General features: G+C 39.1%; 1 protein-coding gene across 2 annotated transcripts; it reads left to right on the top strand.

Moving 5' to 3' along the window:
* The first annotated feature begins 232 nt into the window (after positions 1-232).
* On the top strand, positions 233-21,714 carry rogdi (rogdi atypical leucine zipper). 2 transcript variants are annotated; one of them, XM_051387016.1, is made up of 11 exons: positions 233-439; positions 4,703-4,774; positions 7,784-7,866; positions 8,909-8,963; positions 9,046-9,126; positions 10,113-10,208; positions 10,328-10,426; positions 12,745-12,858; positions 12,950-12,999; positions 13,239-13,365; positions 16,535-21,714. In XM_051387016.1, exons 1-11 carry the CDS (start codon positions 365-367, stop codon positions 16,574-16,576), a joined length of 894 nt encoding a protein of 297 aa, XP_051242976.1. In that variant the 5' UTR covers positions 233-364; the 3' UTR covers positions 16,577-21,714. The 2 variants fall into 2 exon arrangements, with proteins under 2 accessions (XP_051242976.1, XP_051242977.1); XM_051387017.1 differs by lacking the exon at positions 233-439 and adding an exon at positions 657-807.
* The last annotated feature ends 411 nt before the right edge of the window (positions 21,715-22,125 follow it).

The following is a 22,125-nucleotide window of genomic DNA, read 5'->3' as shown; positions in this document are numbered from 1 at the left end:
GTGACTGGCCTAATGCTACATTCAGGTGCGTTCCGTAAAGACCGAAACAAATTCACCTCATTATTTTGGTTTGTACGGAATTGACAACAAAATCCACCAGTCAGTATAAATATAATTGTTTTTGCAATGTTCTTTAAGATGATATATTTGCAGCCCGTCTTTTGATCCAAATCGTTATTTTTTCATTTATATCCACCGCTGTTTGCGTATGTTTAATGGAAGCTCCCGTTATTTCTGACGGCACCTGAAAGCAACAGACCCTCCGCTAAGCTAACGTTAGTGGGCAGTTTGACACCTTCACCCTAAGGAGAGGACAGTGTTTTTAAGGTGTTAATCGAGGGTGTGTTTCTGTCTGCTGCACAAAATGCTCAACTCACAGAGGTCCCTGTCCGAGCTGCCCAAGATGTCGGCTGCCAGTCAAGTGGAGCGAGCTGTGCTGGTAAGCTGCTGCGCGGCAATACAAGTGACGTTAGGTAGGGAATCAGCACTGTTCGGCTGTGTGGCTCACTGGCTTACTGACTGAGCAGTCGGTAAATATAGTATGTATTGGCATTTATCATTTTTAAAACAATAACAGCTGGACGTCAGTAAAGTAGCTAGTTGCCTTTGTAGCTAACGTTACTGCTAGCCAAAAGGGACGGTAGCATCCTCGCGCAACAATGCAGGTGCTGTAGTCTGGGCTCGTGCAGCTCATTCTGTGATGATGTCAACAACGGGCCTGTTTACAGACACTTGAAAAACTGAGCGTGCGGTGACCGTGAAATTATCATATAACATGACATTCAACCGACAACTATCAACGTATCGGTAAGCTTTTAACTGAAAGTCAGAATTCACTGTCACCGTTCGCCTCAACGGGCCTGTATAGCACATTTGTTCCAAGCCATACCGAACAATAACGTTAGTGTAAGTACATTCAACAAGAAGCAAATCTAGTGTTCGCTGTCATGAACCTGGGGGGTGGTAGGGGGGTGGTGGGGGGAGACCCTACAGGTGAATAAAATGTAACTAATGGATATCACTATGAAACTTTCAGGCTGGTTTCTTACACCAAGACAGTTGTTTTTTTGTAGTACAGGTTTACTCACTTTTTGTATTTACATATTCAGATGAGTCATTTAATTGAAAATGCACTGGTTTCCATCCAACATTGGATAAAGCTATGTTCAAAAGTCTTGTCTGGCTGTTCTCTCTTTACCACAGTCTCAAACTGAGTGAACTGAAAAATCAATTTTCGCCATTTTGTTATGAATAAAATGTAATAGAAATCGGGCTATAAATGATATATATAACAAACTTCTCTGTAAAAACCACAAGAATATAGATCGGAATAGAACTGCAAGGTATGGTGTATGTAAGTGTTACTGAAGTGGAGATTTCTGGCTCAGATTTTGAGAAAACAGCATTTAAAGGTCCAGTGTGTAACATTTAGGAGGATCTAATTAATCAAAAATGAAATATGATATGCATAACTATATCTAGTATATAATTACCTGAATATAGGAATCGTTATGTTTTTTTGTTACCTTAGAATGAGCGTATATATCTTCAGACTTTGGAGTCCACCATGTTGCCATGTTTCTACAGTAGCCCAGAAGGGACAAACCAAACACCGGCTCTAGACAGGGGTGTTTGTGTTTTTCATGTGTTTTGTGGTGACTGTAGTTCCTCCCCTGTGCTTGGAAGGAGAGGATGAAGCAAGGGAGTTGCAATCTGCAACTACACCACTAGATGCTGCTAAATCATACACACTGGACCTTTAATGCAGTTATTCTTTGTATTACAAGTTTTTTTATTTTATTTTATATTTAAATATGGAAATGAGGCGAACTAATGCTAACGATTTGGTGAAATCTACAGATGCAAATAGACAGAATGCAGCAAAATAAACACCGAAATTTGTATTTGGGGTGTTTTCTTTCCACTAATCTGAAAGAAGACATGTTATGGAAGCAAAATAGGCAAAGATTTCTAAGTTGACCAGTGCAGGAAAAAAACATGTTTTTACCTATAGTGTCCTGTCTTAAAGTTACAGTAGGTAACCTTTATAAAAATGATCTTTATGTTACATATTGGCTGTGTTGTTTTTGTTCAGGCCCGGTGGATTCTTGCAGATACCATCAGCAGCACTAGGAGGAGCCAGAGGAACCTGATGTTTTCACAGATTATCTGTCTCATGTCAAAATTTCAGGAGATATGTTATTTTTATAAAAATGACCTACTGCAGCTTTAAGATATACTGGAGCCAATCACTGTGCCTAAGGGTTATTTTCTCAGATCTTACAATAAACCTGAGAGTACAACTTTATAAAAAAGATTGTTAGAGCTTGACTATGAGTACGAAGGAGGATATCTCATCCTGTGCCACTTTGAAAAGGTCTCTGAAGTCCCAGACTTCGAGGTGCAATACTAGTTTGAATTAGATTAAACTAAATTGCTGGCACAGTGAAGCTTCCCAAGGTAATTACAGTATGTTTAGAAATAGAGGACTGAAACATGCCCAGATTTTAGACTGCAGACTTTCTCGAATAGTTATATACCCTAATGGCCGCTACAGATGCCTGTTTACTTGTTGATTCAGTTATTTATACCTATGACAGTGGGGAAGGGGGGCCGTTATTACCCAATAGTACTAAATGTTTGTGTCACGCTGGGTGGAAGTTGTACTCCCTAAAAAGGACTAGTGGGTGTGGCCACTTTAATAGTGAACGTGTGACCAGCCTCATGCTATATTTTTTCATTTATATCCACTGCTGTTTGTGTATGTTTAATGGAAGCTCCTGTTATTTCTGACAGCACCTGAAGGCAACATACCATGTATTACTTTCAGGATATAGTGAAAGTTTCAGCAAATATGACAAAAAGTAATTTTTATAAAAATGACCCACTGCAGCTTTAAACAAATTCCAAGCTAAGCCTCTGAAATCTGATGTATTTTTTCTAATGTAATTGCAAACCAGCAGCTGTGGGAAGAACCGAAACCCCCTTTAAGACATCAAAGGCATACTAATATGCTTCTGGAAATGGTTATTAGTGAATGAATGTAGACATGAGCTGTAGTGAATAGGCTGGAAAAAATTCATTGCAAGTGTCTTATGATGTCAAAGACCTGTTTTCAGTGTGCCTGCTGTTAACCAGAGGAGACCCAAATTGTTAAAATACATGATTTTAGACATAATATAATACATCATATGGATAAATACTGATTAAATTGTGAAATATACATATTTTAAAACTCACTCATTATTATGAAATGACTGACAGACAGAGACTGTGGTGAGAAGTGGCATTATGAAATAATAACTTTCATTGGGAAAAATCACATTGTACAATACAGCAGACATTATAAAAAACATTGAATAAAAACTGCAGTAATATAAATAGAAATAACCTGTAGTAAATTGTTGTGAAAAAATTAGGAATTGGCAATGATTAAATTCATATTACATATTTTGTACTTTATTTATAGTCTAAACATTCTGCACACTTCAGGGTTGAATGAGCCCTGTGAGTCAGCACTCTTGCTCCTCCTTGGACACGAAGCAGGCCTGAAACAGCTCTGATGCAGGTTGAGGGGAAATGAGTCCTCTTCCATACATTTTAAACTCTTTAGAGTTCAAAACGTCATTCATTTGTTAATAAATGTGCTGGTGTTGAATTGGATTGCGCTATATTTAGTCTAAACACACTCCTTTTGAACCTTTGTTTATTGCAGGGTTGTTGTATTATACTGCATAATGTTTAGCTAGGTGCACACCTGAGAGTGTAAATATATACCTGTAGAATGAAGTCAGGTGCAGAGTACAAATGCCTGAAAGATCCAGCTATAAACAAACTGTACAGAAAAGTTCATCTATATTTTGCCACTGTAAACAAGCTTTACAACTATTATAATGGAAAAAATACATGTATTGCAACTGTACTAAAGGTCCAGTGAGTAACATTCAGGAGGATATAATGACAGAAATTGAATACAATATTCATAGATATGTTTTCAGAACAGAAAATAAGAATTGTTGCCTTTTTGTTACCTGAAGACTAAAGGCTAATTGTCTCATTTTTTAAATGGCTGTACTATATAAAATGTCCATAAAACATCAGCTTAAAATCAAATCACACTATTTTAACTCACCTTTAAGAGCCAATCCCAAAAGCTAGGGCAAGCAAGGAAAAATCTTTTTGCTATTATAAATTAAAACCTCTTCCACTTGGAAAAAGAAAAAAGGAAAAAAACTGGAAAAAGGAAAAATAAAAAAATAAAAAAATTAAAAAAAATTTAAATTTTTTCAAAAAAAAAAAAAAAAAAAAAAAAAAAAAAAAAAAAAGGGCTTCCGTTCCCCTCCTTTTTTTTTATTTATTTTATTTTAAAAAAAGGCCCCAAAAAAAAAAAAAAAAAACAAAAAAAAAAAAAAAAAAAAAAAAAATTTTGTTTGTTGATTTTTTTTTTTTTTTTTATTTGTTTGAAAAAAAAAAAAATTTATTTTTTTGGTAAAGAAAAAAAAAAAAAAAAAAATATTTTCTTTTTTTTTTTTTTTTTTTTTTTTTGTCCCCCCACCCTTTTTTAAATAAAAAAAAAAAAATAAAAAATTTTTTTTTACTGCACAGAGAAAGGAAGAGCAGTTGATATAATGGTTTTGATGTTACTTCTTATGTTTAATAATCATGTAAGAGTTCAATCTGTATTTTTTTTCCTTTTTGGTAGGAGGAGGAGTTCAACTGGCTGCTTAAAGAAGAAGTGCATGCTGTTCTAAAGCAGCTCCAGGACGTCCTCAAGGTAAGCTCCCATGTATATAGCTGGTTGAAATCAATATCACAATATTAGAGGGCCATCTCTCCGACGTGAAGATCTGTTTACGCTATCGTAAGTACTACTTAGCCTGTGAAAACGGGTGTATAATGTCGTCTGTAGGTCAGCAGGAGCTTGCGTTTATAAACTGGTGGCAGCGTGTCTGAAAGATGAGGTTGTTTACCAGGTAGGGAGGGTTTCAGAGGGCATCAATTTTGACCCCCAACTTAATGGATAATGAGTAATCACAGAGAGTAGTGGTTATTATTATAAGAAATATAAGGAAACATCTTTTAATAAGTAGCTTTAACTACGACTTAATTTTATAACTTTTATTTGTACTGTAAAAAAATAATAAGCCAAAAGTACTAATCAGGAATGTTTGTGTAACTTAATAAACTAAGTTAGTGTTACATAAAATGTTTGATGTAATCAGTTTCAACAATTTCTTTAGGTTAAAATATCTTATCACGTTACAGTGTATTATTATTATTATTATTATTATTACACTTATAAAAGACAGAGCAACAAACATGAAATCAGATTAAAGATCCCACACTCTTTGAATATGCAAATGTTGTTCATTTTTAAAGTTTTCCTGCTGGACACAAGATGTCTTATTGCGACTTCCATTGTTATGAAATATTTTAAGTGGATTATGTTGTCCCTGCTTCAGGAAGAGGTACATGAATTATTAGACCCCTACCAGTTTGCTTACAAGTGAGGGCGTGGCACAGATAATACCATTAATACCATCACACATCAGGTCACTAAACACAGGCTGAACCAATACAAACATTAATTCCTGTCTATGTCCATTAGGATCCTCAACTCAAACAGGTAGTATAGGATGTTGGCCACGAGAGTTGTGCAATATGTCGTTGTTGTCAGAAGGTGTGTGTAGGTGTCTGTGGTATGGGAATGTGGATACTGTTAATGGGAAGCTGTGTGTTGCTTAGATACTGATACTTACCGTTTTTGTTTTGTTTATAATTTTTCCTTTAATTGTGTGGTGCGTGGGGTGTTTTTCTTCTTCATCTTCATCTTCTGTGGAACTGCAGGAGTCCAAAACAAAGCATATTCTATTCTCCTTCACTGTAAAGTCCATTGTCAGTGGATGTGCACTGGTGGCTTCAGGTTTCTACATCACACTGTACAAGTTGATACTGGACCAGGACTGACTTCCAAACTATTTGTGTGGTGTCACAAAGGATGCTGGTAGGCGCCGCCCCTTAAAATCAGATGTTCAATGAAGCAGGGTTCAAATGAACTATTGTCTTCAGTCTCCCACAACTGTCCCAAATTCTTATTTCAACTGCCCCAGACTTTACAACCATTGTCCCAAATTGAAGTCTCTTAATTTAGTTCTACCTAATGAATATGGTTTAATACCTTTGTTGCAGTAACTCACTCACTGTGGTTAGACATGGTAGTTCTGCTAGTTGTACCCTGCACTTATATCTGGATAAAAAACTGAAACAGTTTTAAAAAAAATCTACAAAGGATGAAAATCAAACTAACTTTATAAATATTTACAAGTCAAACATGTTCCACATGTCACACCTACTGACTGCCTGTGCACTGCACAAGAGTAAAGGGAGAGACCCCGGCGCCATTTGTAAAAGAGCTGTGGACTGTGCAGCACACATGGGAATGAATATCAGTATAATATATTTGAATATATATTTAGCCTTTACCCTGATGGACTGAATAAGCTACTAAAGTCGCATTTCGAGATAAAGTCACTAACGGGGTCTGAAAAGTCACAAAATCTAGTGAGACAGGTGACAAGTTGGTCGGGCTATGATCTTGTCTTTCTGTGAAGTTTTATTCAAGTCATCCATGAATGGTCTCAACGCCACCATCACACACTCTCGTATGTGAAAGTCAGAAAGAGCCAAGATTGGAAGAAGCAGTATGGTTTTATCCCTGTTGGAGCGTCACTCTAACACAGTTACACATTCCTGAGTTCTGGGACAGTAAACAGACAGATAGTGTGGTGAGATGATCATGTCCTTGGCTGCTTTGTGAAGTCTCAACATCCCGCTGTTTCCCCCGCTTGGACATAGAGTGTAAATAGAAACAGGGCTAAAGGTTATATGCATATAATAGCCTCTTTAACAGTTGCGTATGGTTTTACAATGACCAGGTCAAAGGGCTGTATAGGTTCTTAAAAATTGCCGTTACAGTATGTAAGTGCACATGTGATGTAGTCTAGAGTTCATGCTGGTGTCTCCATGGATTTTATCCAATTTGAGAACCTGATAATAAAGATGTGTATACTGTCCCAGTATCTTCGTGTCCCAGGTGTTGTTTCATTGTCATCAATATCATTGAATTCATTTCAAGCACTGTCAGTGAGCACAAACAAAACAACAACAAAATCAAGTCTAGACAGACAGGCCTTGAGGTGCTTTTTAAAGGGGTCCAAAGATCTTAAATCTAATGGTGGAGAGTTTCAAAGTTCAGGAACTACGACTTTAAAATTGCAGTCTCCTTTTGTCTTCAGAGAGAGAAACAATCAATAAACCCTTGATCAGAGAACCTCAGCTTCCTGCAGTGGATGTAGGGTTGCAGTAGCTCTTTAGTGTGGGCAGGTGTCTGACCATGCAAAGCTCTAAATGTGATCGCAAGAACTTGATTGTACTTGATTCTGAATTTGATAGGAAGCCAGTGTGAAGAAATCTAAATTAATGTTACATGAGACTTTGTGTATAATGTGGTCAGAATTGTGGCTGCAGCCTTTTGGCCCACTTGTAAGCGACCCAGGGATGTCTCGCCAAGGCACGTGAAGGGGAAACTGCAGTATTAAAGACGGGAGGAAACAGGAGTGAACTAAACAGTTTACATGTTGGATAAATGCATTAGCATCCAGTCCTGACCAGATATACAATTATTATTTATATCTGTAGAATTGCTAATCCACACCTGAAATGATGCATCTTCAGTGACGATTATGATTGGATACTAATTGTAAGTTTTCTCTGCCGTCAACAGGAGGCGTCTAGACGTTTCTCCATGCCGACAGCAGGTCTGGAGAGCCAGCACAAACAGGAAAACTTCATCCTCGGCAGCTCAACGTAATAACCCCTCTCTGATTGTGTACGGTTACTATACAGTTGTATGCAAACGTTTGGGCAGCCCTTGACAAATAACATATTTAGATTTTTTAACATGCAATGTTTCCTGTGCCACTGGCTGTAACACAACCCCAACGCATGATAGATCCACCCCCATGCTTAACAGTTAGCAAGGTGTGCTTTTAATGAAATGCTACTCCTTTTTTCTCCAAACTTCACTTTGTTTATTGTGGCCAAATAGTTCTTTGTTAACTTCATCAGTTCACAGCACTTGTTCCCATAACACATCAGGGTTCTGTATCTTTGATGTGGGTGCAGGTAAGGTTTTCTTCTACTGACTCTGACTCCTGAGTCTACTAAATCTTCCTGCAGGTTTTTTGCATTCACATGGAGCTATTTCTCAATTACATTTCACACTGTGGAAACTAGCTGATAACACTTTGCTATCAGTGGGCATCAGTAACATTCATTTTCAGTCATCCACAGCTGCTCAGAGGAACCCATGGTTGCTGAATGTTCAGAAGAGACAGGGTGTTTGTAAAGCTTTGAAATGGGCACCAGCTGACGCTTCCTTATCACAATTGTTGACATGTCTCAGGCCTAACTAGCTGATGAAGGTCTGAGACCCTGTAAACTAATGCATGAATGTTTGCTGAAAATATTATATTTCATGTTTCATACCCTAGAGTCTGTGTTTACATCTTTACAATCAAAAAAATCACCAAAATATGTTAATTGTTAAGGTGTGCTCAAACCTTTGCATACAGCTGTAGCCACAATGAATCCATTACAACTGTTAGCTCGTAGGCCCTGTCTGTTACATAACAATGTCTTCCTGAGGCGGAAGTGGCTGTCAGATGCTCGGTATAAGATGGTGTCAAATATGCTGACACAGTAAATGATTGTCATTTCCTTCATGTTGTTATCTTTTAGATCAGGTGCCCTCCTTCACACACTGTAAAGCCTTTCCTTGTCATAATTTGTCTTCTCCTGTTGTTCCTCAGGCAATGTTGAAATAAAAGTGTGATGTGTTGTTTTGCAGCATGGATCAAGTAAAGGGGGTGCTGACTCTGCAGGGAGAGGCTCTGACTCAGGCTGTGAGTTTGTCTCCCTCATGTAAAAATAAAACATTGATTTAAGATAATGTGTTCCTCGTTAATGTTTTGCTTCTCTTAACAGGACATAAACCTGAAGATTGCAAAGAGCAGTCAAGCGCTGCACTTTCAGTTCAGAGAGGACAAGCAGTGGAAACTGCAGCAGGTACTCTATGTTAGTAACACTATCACAACAAGGGGAACTAAACTGAGATATCATGTTGCTACATGGCTGTAGCTGTGAGGATTATGTGATTCTTTTTTCTCTCATAAGGAGACAGTGTAAAACTACATAAACAAATAAATCTTCCCATCAATTTTTGCTTTGTATGCTTTGTTCTCGTTTGCTCGGTGGCTCAGAGGTAGAGCGGGTCAACCACTAATCGGAAGGTTGGCGGGTCGATCCCCAGCTCCTCTGGCTGCATGTTGAAGTGTCCTGGAGCAAGATACTGAACCCCAAATTGGTCCCGATCCTGTGCATATGAATGATTAGTTGGCACCTTGCATGGCAGCCATCACTGTACACTACTACAGTAATGGCAGTGTATGAATGTGTGTGAATGGAGTGAGCGTAACATGTAGTGTTCAGTGCATTGAGTGGTCGAAAAACTAGAATGGCGCTATATAAGTACAGTCCATTCACCATTTACAATTTGTTGCTCGCTAACATGAGATAGCTGTCCATTGATGGCAACGTGCTAGTTAGCATTACATGTTGGTACCTGGTTGTTGTTAGCTACTGATGTTGTAACATGCTTGTTAGCTTAAGGTGTATGTTACTTGGTTGTTGTTGTTAGCATGTTGTTAGCTGATGGGGCTTGCCCTTGTAGTTTTGCTATAAGATAGAATATAGATATAAGGCTGGATGAAGCAGCTGAGTATCTGCTCTTTGTTAGGGTGAGTGTGGGATTTAAAGGCAGTTTAAATGTACGTTAGATCAGGGTTAGAGAGTGGTGTCACCTGCCTGATACACACTGCAGAGCCTAATGATATTGTAGTTCAAAATATCATTTAACACACATTCTGGGCACATTCTTTCAGCACATTTCACTGCATATTGATAACTGGTGTCTAGACATACCTTCTTATCTTTGCTTATTTGTATTATTATTTATTAAGTATTATTATCTCATGTCTCTGTTTATTCATCAGATCCAGGATGCTAGGAACCATGTGAACCAGGCTCTCCAGTTGCTGAGCAGCCACGATGACAGCTACCATTTCAAGACAGGTGCTGAGGTTAATAAGGTCTGTCCTCTGTCTCCTCGCTGTAATCACATCCAGCCAGAACAGAGCTGAACATGGATCAGATTATGGCCCTTTACTGTGTCAGTGATACTAGCTTCCTGTTTCTGTTACTGCCGTAGCTCATGGATGCAGTGATGCTCCAGCTGACGCGAGCACGGAACCGCCTCACCACCCCGGCCTCCATGACGCTGCCCGAGCTGGCCACTAGTGGTCTGATGGTACAGGACAGAAGACAGTAGACACTACACTGCTTTAACACATTTAGGACCAGAGTGTGACTGACAGTGGAGTTTTGAGGTGGAAATCATTTTTATTTTATTTTATAACGAGTTTGGTCTATACCAGTGGTATTGCAATAGGATAACTGCAATAGGAAATATGGAAAACATTTTTTTTTTTAAACTTTTATCACATTTTTTGGAAGTTGATACTACAAGGAAGGAATTAGAGTTGGCTCTTTTTACTAATTGTAATTTATAGTAACCCCAATTGTATCACTGATTGACTATGAAGATTTGAAGAGACTTGAAACCTAGAAATATAAAAAAATATACTCGGGGGGATTCATTAAGACAAAGAAGTGTCCAAAGAAAAACAGGTTCCCATAATATTGGCCCAGTTGCACCGTTGAGAAAGATATAAAGATGATTTGGGTTGGAGTATTGACAGTATGTATAGTGGACAGAGTTTCCAGGTCTAAAAAGTGAAGCCAACGCGGAAGTGTCCTGCATTCTATATCAAGGCCAGCACGGGGAGCCCCATTATAACACACAGATACCAGGTACCTGGCTCGCACTGGCTCCGTCGAACTGTCATGGTCAAAAACACCAAATTCAAGGCTTCAAAATGGTACTCCACAAACCAAGGGGTGATGTCATAATAGGTTCACACTTGGGTTGGAAGCTTGAAGAAATCCTGAACACCAGGCCTGGTGGATATCAACAATCAGCTATCTTTTCTTTGCTCTGATTGGTTGTTTTCATTTAGGCCTAGTTGATTCTTACAAATGCCATTAGGAGCACTAGGAGGAGCCAGAAGAACCTGATTTTTATCTGTCTCATGTACTACTGTCAGGATATAGTGAAAGTTTCAGAAAATATGACAAAGTTATTTTTATAAAAGCTACCTACTACAGCTTTAAAGATAGGCTTTGTCTTAATTTAGAATCTTAGAATTTTGTGTTGCAGAAAAGTTCTTCCAACTTTGTTTGTTCCAAAATCCCGCTGTGTCAGCGCTGGATAAAGATCTGTGTCCACACATTATCATTCTGCAATGGGTGGAAAAACCCCTCCGGCTTGTTTATATTTCTTTAAACCTATTGCTATTGTCTTGGGTGATGCTAAGCCCAAGATGCACTGACAGTGCAACTGCAAAACAGTGTCGGGGGGGACTTGTTTTAGTGGAAAATGTGCACTTGGGGAGGCGAGCACTTGTTAAAATGGTTAAATCCCTGAATAAGAAAAAATGAACAGCTGCTAGCTTGTTTATGTTGGTACCATTAGCGTACTAGGTTAAGGTAACGTGCCATTTTGAGCAGTTTTTGTAGGTTGTTGTTGTTTCCTGTAGCAAAGGGGATTTTTGAAAACGGTAATGTGTAGACAGCGGAAGGGAAAGAGAATGCTGTTATAAGAGCAGGTTAATGCTCACATATGTTAACTATCACATATGGTTGAAATGTTAGGGTGTCCACATACTATTGGCCATGTAGCAAAGGTAAAGGAACATTTTACAGCTGAAGGTTTAAATTGTTAGTGGAACAGCACACACACCTAAAGACAAAACATAAGTCTATGGATCACAACTAGAGGTGGGCGATATATATCGTTTGCGATAATATCGTCATTGTTGTTTTGACGATGTGCAAATTTCCATTATCGAGTATTTAAATTACTTCGACAAAAATATTGAAACGCACGCGGAAACTCCTCACATCCATTAATACATGGTGCAGCAGCGCTCTCTACAGCATGGCAGGATTCAGTCACACAACTAGTGGGCCTACGTGATCACATAACATGATCACGTGACCTCTCGCTAGCATCCTCCTTGCAACAGTTTAGCAGCGCGTTGTGATGGTAGAGAGAAAATGCAAGCACCTCTAGTCCCTGAAGCTACCGGTACTTCAGATGATTTAGTGCCGAGACGTGGGTCCTATGGGCTTCAGCGTTCAGAGCGCTAAGCGCCTTCAGCGGTAAAAAGATGTCAGCGGAGTCGGGCTTTTTTTAGCGCAGCGCTCAGAGCGCTTCAAGTTGAAATCTGTTCAACTTTTAACACCGCTGGGCGCTCGGAAAATGAGTTCTTGAGCTCTCAGCGCTGTAAACGCGTTTGGTGGACACAAGTCCAGCTCAGACAATTCCAATCACATTTTAAAGGATATCGACTGATTATCGTTATCGCCAAAATCCCCAAAAATATTGAGATATTATTTTTTGCCCATATCGCCCACCCCTAATCACAACTTATACACACATGCTGTTTTTCCATATTCCTGTCCTTCCTTAGTTCACTCTTCCTCTTTGTCTCCCCACATCACCAGAAAATGTTCACTCCTCCCATGCCCGGGGACGTGATGGTGAACTTTTACATCAATTTAAGCAAACTGTGTCTGACTGTCTACCAGCTTCATGTGCTGCCACCCAACACAACAAAGGTTCGAACTTGCATCTCTCTGCAACACCACATGGAGCTACACACAGCGCCATGTGACTGATGTTTTCAGGTTTTCTCTCTCGTCTTTATAGAATTTCAAGCCAGCTGGAAGCTCAGTGTTGCACAACCCCGGAGCAATGTTGTAAGTCCTGCTTCGTTTCTTTTCCTTTGTTCTCTCTTTCCATGACATACAGTGTACAGAAACACATTGAAGTAAATTATGCACACAATGAATACATTCAAAAAGAAGTAATATATAGTAAATGGAAAGAGACAGGCAGTCAATGATAGCACTTAAATTGAGAAATACTCCCCACATCCAGGGAGTAAGGTCCCTTTAATCTCTCTTTGCTCTTTGCTGTGAACACTTTTCCTCCACAGCGAGCTCAACAGCAACCGGTTTGAGGTCAGCCACGTGCACAAGGTGGAGAGTGTGGTGCCTTGGCTTAACGATACGCTGGTATTCTTCACTATCTCCCTGCAGCTCTGTCAGCAGCTCAAGGACAAGGTGGGTGTCTCGCCTGGATGATGAATACACAAAAATACATGGCACGGTAACACTTTATAATGAGTACACGCTATTAAGCATTAGTTAAGCATGAATAAATACTGAATTCATCATTTATAACACATGAATACACATTAGTATGTAGTTTATAAACACAGTTAAAAATGTTTTATTCATCATTGATGAGCACATTAGTTATGGATTAGTAAATACTGAATTCATCATTTATAAAGCATGATTCTGTGGTAAATAGTCATTACTATGTGGTTTATAATCACAGTTATAAATGTTTTACTCTTCATTGTACTGTACATTTCTGCATGCACTTGCACATCCACTATTCAGACATGTATTAATGATTAGTGACTGTGTTAGCACATGTTCTATAAAACTCACAACAAATTCATTTTCTAATGATGGCCTATAAACAGTGATTAATGCAGGAATTCACAGTTACAAAGCACTTACTACTCCTTAATTAAGTATTTTGCACAGGCTCATCTAAAGTGAGCACTATCTATGGCTTATTAAGCATTTACAAATGAGATATAAAGGCTGACAATCCCTCGCTCCCTGACTAACGTTACTAACGTTACAGACCCACCCGTGGTGGCTAAGCCGACCTAGTCTAGTCTCGTCTAGCTGGGCGAGGTGAGTGCCTAGTAGCGGCGGGTGGTAACGTTAGTAACGTTAGTCGGGGAGCGAGAGCAAACACCTGCGGCTGCTGACAAGCTAATGTTAGCTTTCAACCATAATGTGTGCTACCAAACAAAGACACATACTCTCCACTAGTGCCGCTGACGGCCGCCGACTCCAATGTGCTTCTCCATGCTCCCCTTGGCTGCACTGTCAGAAACTTCTGAGAGTTAACGTAAATATGACGTAACATCTCGCCTCCCGCTCTCAGCACGTTGATGACGTGCTGAGAGCGGGAGCTCAACGTACACGTCCCAAACAGATAAGATCACAACAATAGCATGTCTTCATAAACCAGCCTTGTTCGTCTTCATACAATATGTTGGGAAGTTGCCGTAAATATCAATACAATATGTTCTATATCCCTTTGTGTTGTGTCTCTCCTTCGTCTGTTAAGATAACTGAACATTTTGTGAGTCTCGAGGCATTGTCAGCCTTTATATCTCATTTGTAAATGCTTAATAAGCCATAGATAGTGCTCACTTTAGATGAGCTCGCGCAAAATACTTAATTAACGAGTAGTAAGTGTTTTGTAACTGCCTCAATTCATGAATTCCTGCATTAATAACTGTTTGTAGGCCATCATTAGAAAATGAATTTGTTGTGAGTTTTTATAGAACATCTGCTAACACAGTCACTAATCATTAATACATGTCTGAATAGTGGATGTGCAAGTGCATGCAGAAATGTACAGTACAATGAAGAGTAAAACATTTATAACTGTGATTATAAACCCCATAGTAATGAGTATTTACTGCAGAAACATGCTTTATAAATGATGAATTCAGTATTTACTAATCCATAACTAATGTGCTTATCAATGATGAATAAAACATTTTTAACTGTGTTTATAAACTACATACTAATGTGTATTCATGTGTTATAAATGATGAATTCAGTATTTATTCATGCTTAACTAATGCTTAATAGTGTGTACTCATTATAAAGTGTTACCCATCGCACTTGATGCATCTTAAAGTGACATGACTCCTCAAAGCTGCAGTCATCACTAAGGAGGAGGGATGTGAAGTTTTAACCACTCTGCTCATTTCAGATTTTGCTTTATATAGTATCCTCAGTGTTACAAGAATATAGAGAAAAGAGACTCTCCAAAATGACGTAACAATCCCATAGGTTAATGTTATGACCACCAGTTGTGATTATTTCAGTGCTGTTTCTGAAAAGAATCACATTTTGGCAGGCAGTCGGCTCTAAAGGCTATAATACTCCGTTGCCATGGAGAAGAAGCCAGTCTGAGGCATGAACCAGAGGGGTATAGAATTCAAAACGCTGTCGTTGCCCATTGAGAACCAAAGACATCAGGCATTGTAGTTGTTGATTTCATCAAAAATTGGCGCATTTTGGGGAGCGCCTTGAAAGCAGAATGGTTAGATAACTGTTCAACCAGCCAGATTCCAGCCAGTAACCTTGGTTGCATGTCATACCCCTCTCTCTTTCCTGAATGCCTCTTAATCAGTCATTATTCAATAAAAGCAATAACAAAAATGCCCAAAATGGCTCGTTTTGGATTTCATAACTTGAGCTATTAGCTATGAAGGATGGAATTAAGTAAGTTTTTAATTAGAGACAAGCTAATCCAGACAATTAGTTGAAGTAGACCAAAAAGAACAGAGTTCCCCTGCATCCTGAAAAACCTGGATATTTAACTAAAATGACCAAATATCCTGGAAATGATCTATGTTGTCCTCACTCAGGTTGCTTACGTAAACCTGGCTGTGATAATAACAACATAAAGCAAGTCAGTGCAGACCTACCAGAGTGTTTGTCAGCAAGTGCTCTCCTGTACTGTCAAGAAACCACCTGGAAAATATCCTGGAATGGTCCTGGAAAATGATTGCTCAAAAAGAGTGGGAACTCTCTCTCTCTCTCTCACCCCAACTGGTCGAGGCAGACGACCACCCACCTAGAGCCAGAGGATCTGTCCTAGGTTTCTGCCTTTTAACAGGCAGTTTTTCCTTGCCCCCGTCGCCAAGGTCTTGCTCATGGTGGTACTGTTGGGTCTCTGTAAATAATGTTATAAGGAGTTTGGTCTAGACCTGCTCTATTTGAAAAGTGTCCTGAGATAACTTTTGTTATGAATTGGCGCTATACAAATAAAATTGAATTGAATTGAATTGAACCCTGAAAGAGCTAAAAGGAGAGTGAATATTGGACTTGGAATTATCAGGTCGATAATATGTCAGATGTGGGGTTTTCAGCTAGTTCCGCTGCCTTCACCTGACCAAAGAAATCAATTACGGCAGCCTCAAGATAGCTTCCAATCACCATTCTGATATTTGATTCTGCTGCCAGTGTCCTCAAGGGATCCAGTAACTGTCAAAGCTGTCTCGTTTGTAAATGCCAATTGATAAGGTGACTACTTGAAGGCTACTGTTGGCCTGAAATACAATATATGGTTGGTTGGTTGGTTGGTTGGTTGGTAGATAATTAACCGTTCCTCCCATCCCTGCAGATATCTGTCTTCTCCAGTTTCTGGAACTACAGACCTTTCTAATCCACCTCCCGTCCATCCTCCGGAGACCGGTCAGACCCAAACTAACCACCAAGTGTAAGGGACATCCTGGGAAGGTTTTTATTTTTTTACATATATTTATCATCCTGTCATTTAGTTGTAAGTGTTGCATGATTAGCCGAGGGAGCCAATCCAACCCCGACAGATACCAATGTTTGCAATTTCCCAGTTGTTTCTCTGATGTATGTGTTGCATCTCCCAGCACTGACTTGAACTTCTCAATGAATGAATGTGATTGTTGCTGTTGATTTTATTATTAGAATGATTTTTTGTTACCAGTACTTTCTGAGTATTTATCTGATTCTCATCCCAAAGTCTTCTGAACTGTCTTGTTGTGTGGAACACTAATGTGTGTACTCAGGGTCGGAAGACTAGGCAGCACTAAGAGCTCACAGTGGGAGGTTCTTTCCTGAAATACTTTGAGTTCCTTCACAGCAGTTTCAAAGTTTCTTGCCTCACATACAGTCCTACTTTCTTTCTCCCAGCTTTCTAAAGAGCGCCTAATTTTAGACGTCATATTCATTTTCCTGTGTCTCTGAAGGAGTTTTATCTGAGAAAGGAACTCAGGTGACATCTAAGGTTGTCACAATACTAGAATTTTAAACTTTATAAAAGACTAGTATTAAAAAAAAATACTTAATACCTCTTTCAATACCATAGCAAAAAAAGCCCTTAGCACACATAATATAATAATTTTTCTTTTCTTTTTTTAAATTAAGAACTTGCACACAGTGCTGGTACAGATAAAGTTACTAAACAATGTACACATTTGTAATAATGTTAATAGTTAAGACTATTATTATTATTCTTAAATATTTTCCCTACTTTGTAGGCCTACACATTCTTTATGTTGTTCCTTTAAGTATTATTTATTTTTTTCTCTAATGTTGCTTCACTTGTAGACAGGTGCTCTCCATGGCTTTTCCTTGTACAAATAAAGGAGAAATAAAATCCTTCCAATGGGAAACTCAAACCGTAACCGTCAAGTAATGCAGATTGTATTAAAAAAAAGTATCCAAGTATTGATACTTTTGACTACCTTGTCGTGGGGTGGTTTTAGGGCTGCACGATTATAGCTAAAGTGATCATCTTGATTATTTTGATCAATACGATTATTTCATCTAGAGAGTACTAAAAATCTGAATATGACCTTTGTCTTGTTTTGTAGACGCATTTTTGTTGAACAAGAGCAGTCAGTGTCAAGCTAACTGACAAATACTCTGCACTTCCTGTGACTAGCGTACTTCAAAATAAAAGTCAACTTGTGTTTCTCAAGTTAAATGTTGTTAATGTGAAGCTGCAGCAGTAGGAAATGTTTAGTGTTTTTAGTATTAGCTTAATACAGCATTTCTTCCAGGAATAAAAGTATCCGGGCTGCAGCAGCAGGGTGTGTGTGCAGCGACAGGACGGCTCCCCAAAAGGAAAACCAGAACGTCTCACCTGTGGTGGCTGCTGTTAGTTTAGGGTTAGAGTTTTGAGAATGCTGTTATAGCATTCCTTGAGCAGAACATTTAAAACCTCAATATCATAGACGATCACCTTAACTTAATTGTAAGAAGCCAAGATTGTGATTGCTATTGATATTCAATGTTGGTCTATTCTGGTCTGGATCAGTGGATGACTTCTCTTTGTTCGGTTGTTAGAAACTCGAAGTGTGGTTGATAGAAGTGGGATTTACTAGGAAGGAGGGTCTGACAAAGACATTTTTGAGTTGCATTATGGGATGTGTACGATCCAATGTTTTTGGAACTCGACCTTTGCTGCCAAGATTTTGTATTTACTTATTTATTTATCTGTCTGTTGTAGGTCATCTGTAAGGAAGTACAATACAAAAACACTTAAACTTTGAATCATTAACAATCCACCTGCACTAATAAAGCCATCCACAGTACTGTGTCTGTTTATGGTCTCCTAGATGACACTAAACTCTTGTTTTAGAAACTACAAGGGCACTCAGAGACCGCAGACTCACATCTTTTGTTGTCTGTTTAGTTACAGCACACCATTCACACCAAGTCCACACAAAACAGAAATTAGATTGCTGTTTGCTTCTGCATATTTATGTATTTCATGTAAAAACTGGCAACTATGGAGGGACTGGTCACTGTAGCCTATAGTGCTGAATGTGTGTTACGTCCCCCTGCCAAGCAGCTATAATCATCCTTTTAGCTGACTGGGAGCTCCCAGTGAACAGAACAGCCAGACCGGGACTGAATGCAGCATTTGATGCTGGTGGAGGACAGTTTGGCGTCAGGGAATACAGGACAGAGTTTTTTTGTTTTTGCTGGGTTTTGCTCTGGTATCCCAGGGCTGGGTCCGCTAATGTTATCTGCCATTAGCTAGTTAGCTTGTGAAGCTAACATTAGCTGCTTTTAGCTAAAAGTCCATCAATCACCTTGGTACCAGTGACTTCAAACTGCCCTCCATCTGTTTTGTAGGTTGTGTTCACTGGGAGACTGCTGAGTCCCGTTCGGTTGCACGCTAACGGTAACTACATTAGCAGTTAGGAGGACTTCAGAGGGAAAACCAGAAAATATTTTCTCCGTAAAATATGATCAAGGTTTTACCCAAATCACTAATAAAGTTGCGTCTTTGTACAATAATCAGTGAGGCCCAGCCCCCAAAAACAACGGCAGAAAGCCATGGTGTTGCTAGCTAGCTAACTAATGAGTCTTCACTCTGTGTAGCTAAAAGTTGAAGCTTGATTGACAGGTGGATGTCATGATATTATTGGTTGAAATTGGGTGGTTCACACTATGTAATTATTGGATTTCAATATCAAGATTTTCTTTTGGCATGCATTGTTAAATAGCGGTACAGTTTGACAGGGGATGTGATCTTAAAGGGTTAAAAGGGCATTTTTCATTTCATCTGGACTTTAACTACTTTAACATGCACAACAATTTCACTTCATTTTGCCATAGACACCGGTGTTACAATAGACCGCAGTGTTAACAAAAGTGAAAAATAATCTGCCCCGAGATTTGGATCCTCTCCAAACTTTAATGGTTTTCTCTTGGCCCATGCTTCACCCTTCCAACAAGTTTCATTTCAATCAGAGCAGTAGTTTTTCTGTAATCCTACTGACAGACAAACAGCACTGAAAACAAAAAAACCTTTACTCTGATTTCTTTTCAGTTTCACTAATTCTGTAATTATTCTTATGAGACAGGTTTTAGGTCAAGTTTAAAGCACTGGGTGTTGCACAGTATGTTGGCAATGTGACAGTATTGGAAAGGGAAGGCAAAGGGGAAAATAAACAGTCAAAGCTATGAGGGGATACAATAGTATGAGGGAAAACATTTCCCACTGTGAGTGTTTAGAGGATACATTCACTGACAGTACAGTATCATCTGTTCGTGGCCCAGTTCCAATGTCCCACTGTCTCAGACACTTTCCTCAGAGCTGTCTTACAGTAAATCAGGAGGTGCTTCAGAGCTCTTGAGTCCTTTTATGTGTGTGTGTGCAGCTCCACAGACGTCGCTCAAGGCTATAACCCACAATATACATAATACAATACATAAACACAATGCCAGGGTTGCTTCATCCAGGTAGCCTGACTGCCCCATTCCTCACATGCTGTGTTATGCTAGCAGCAGCTAATGTAGCCTGGAGCAGCTAGCCTGCTGCCCAGATGAGGAGCGGTCCACAGAGGTCTGGTAAGATGACTTTTTTTCTAACTCCAAGATTTGTCTCATTCTTCAGCCCCAAACGACGCTGAGCCAATCACCTGAGGACATTTCTCAGACTGCACACAGCTCCCTGGAGACACTAGAGGCTTTATACAGCTGACATTCAGTAATGCTCTCCCACACCTGGAGACACTTAGATTTTAAGCATGATCAGCCGTGAAGGGGAGCTGCACTTTCTGACGGTTCAGGCCTTAGGCAGGCTTCCCACGCATCCTGGAAAATCTGGAAATGCAGAGACTAGTTTTCCAGTCATGGGAACGCCTTGAAATGGATTAAAAAATGTTATTGTATTTTAGCTCCCCAACATGAATCCATTTTTTCCAGAGCTGCGAGCAGAATACTCATGAAAGCCCAATGGAGACATTTCTTGTTGTGGTTAATAAATACTTCCACAGCCATGTTAATTACTTCCAACAAACACTTTATGCTTCTTATTTTAACAGGCTAATAGGTGAGAAGATGAATTTTCTGTTAAATAAAATTAATTCTATTTCATTTGGTACTTATGGGCTGTGGACACAGGTGAAAGATTGGCTGTGGTGGGAACAGCTAAGTGTGCCATAAGAAAGAAAAGAAAAAAAGTGGGAACCTTGTCGAGGCCAAACGTGGCCAGCTCAGGATGTGCCGCACACGGACATCAGTTTTCTGACTTGTAGTCCGTTTTAGGGGTCAACCACACATGTATCTGCTATTGGTTCAGGCCTGTTGAAGTGAAGAAGAAATCTACAAAGGTTTTTATTTGTTTGTCGCTCGCTCACATAGAATGGAATGGAATGGGAGGCCAGTATTCACCAGTGGCCATTTTGCATGTGTGAGACTGTGCCCTCACTCCACAATCACATCATATTGAAGGTAGAGGCAGGAAAAGACTCCCATGTTAAAAACCTGCGTTCATGTCATCAAGGCGGTTGTATGATTAAAAAGTTGGTCGTGTGAGAAATAACTACATCCATTAAATTTGGGTTTAATTACAATAAAAGCCTCCTTTTCATATTTGGTTTTAAGTGTCCAAGTAATTAAGTAATTTCAACTTGGATGTTGACCTGAACGCTGTTTACATCCGGGCAGACATTGGAGCTGGGCCAGCGCTTTGTTGCTTTCTGTTTAGTCATTGCTCATTTGGAAGAAATGACACAACTCACATTCCCTGTTTGCTACTCCACAGATATGTCTAAATGATAAGCTACTTGTCGTGTCTGTTGACCTGTGTCTATAACCTTTGATTTCATGTCTCTGTCTGCTGTATGTTCATATTTATTCTTCATGTTTTGCACATGTTGTTGATTCCCTGTGAACCAAAACACTGATCCAATCAGGAACAAATGACTTCATTCCAGTAAGTGTTAATCTATTTTGAAAAGTTGTTATCATAAAATGTGGAAATGATGTATCTGATATCTGTGCAATAAAGATATTCTAAAACAATAAGCTGTCCATATTGAATTCTCTGCTTCCTGCTGCTGCAGTGAGGTTACATATATTCATTAAACATGATATTACAGTTTGTGTTTGTGTTCAGTTCAAAGAACATGCAGAGGTTTAAAGCTTCATTGTGTAGTCACATGTAAAGACTTTGACTATGGCTCAGAGTAAACAGTGGTAGTAGTCACATCTTTGACTTAATTATAGAGCAGTAGAAACACTACTGCTTTTGTCCAGATTCAACACAAAATCACAGTTCCTTGTAGCTGCTTTAAAGCTCTAGTGTAACATTGAGGAGGATCTATTGCCAGAAAGTTATCATTAGTGTAATTGCCTTAATATAGGAATTGTGTTTTTATTTTCAAAACAAACGTTTTCCATATTTAGAAACTGCTCGTTTTCTCACAATTTAGTTTT

This window comes from Dicentrarchus labrax, unplaced genomic scaffold (assembly GCF_905237075.1).
Source record: "Dicentrarchus labrax unplaced genomic scaffold, dlabrax2021, whole genome shotgun sequence".
NCBI lineage: Eukaryota > Metazoa > Chordata > Actinopteri > Moronidae > Dicentrarchus > Dicentrarchus labrax.
Note: the sequence above shows the minus strand (reverse complement) of the source record. Positions and strands in the feature narration are given on the sequence as shown.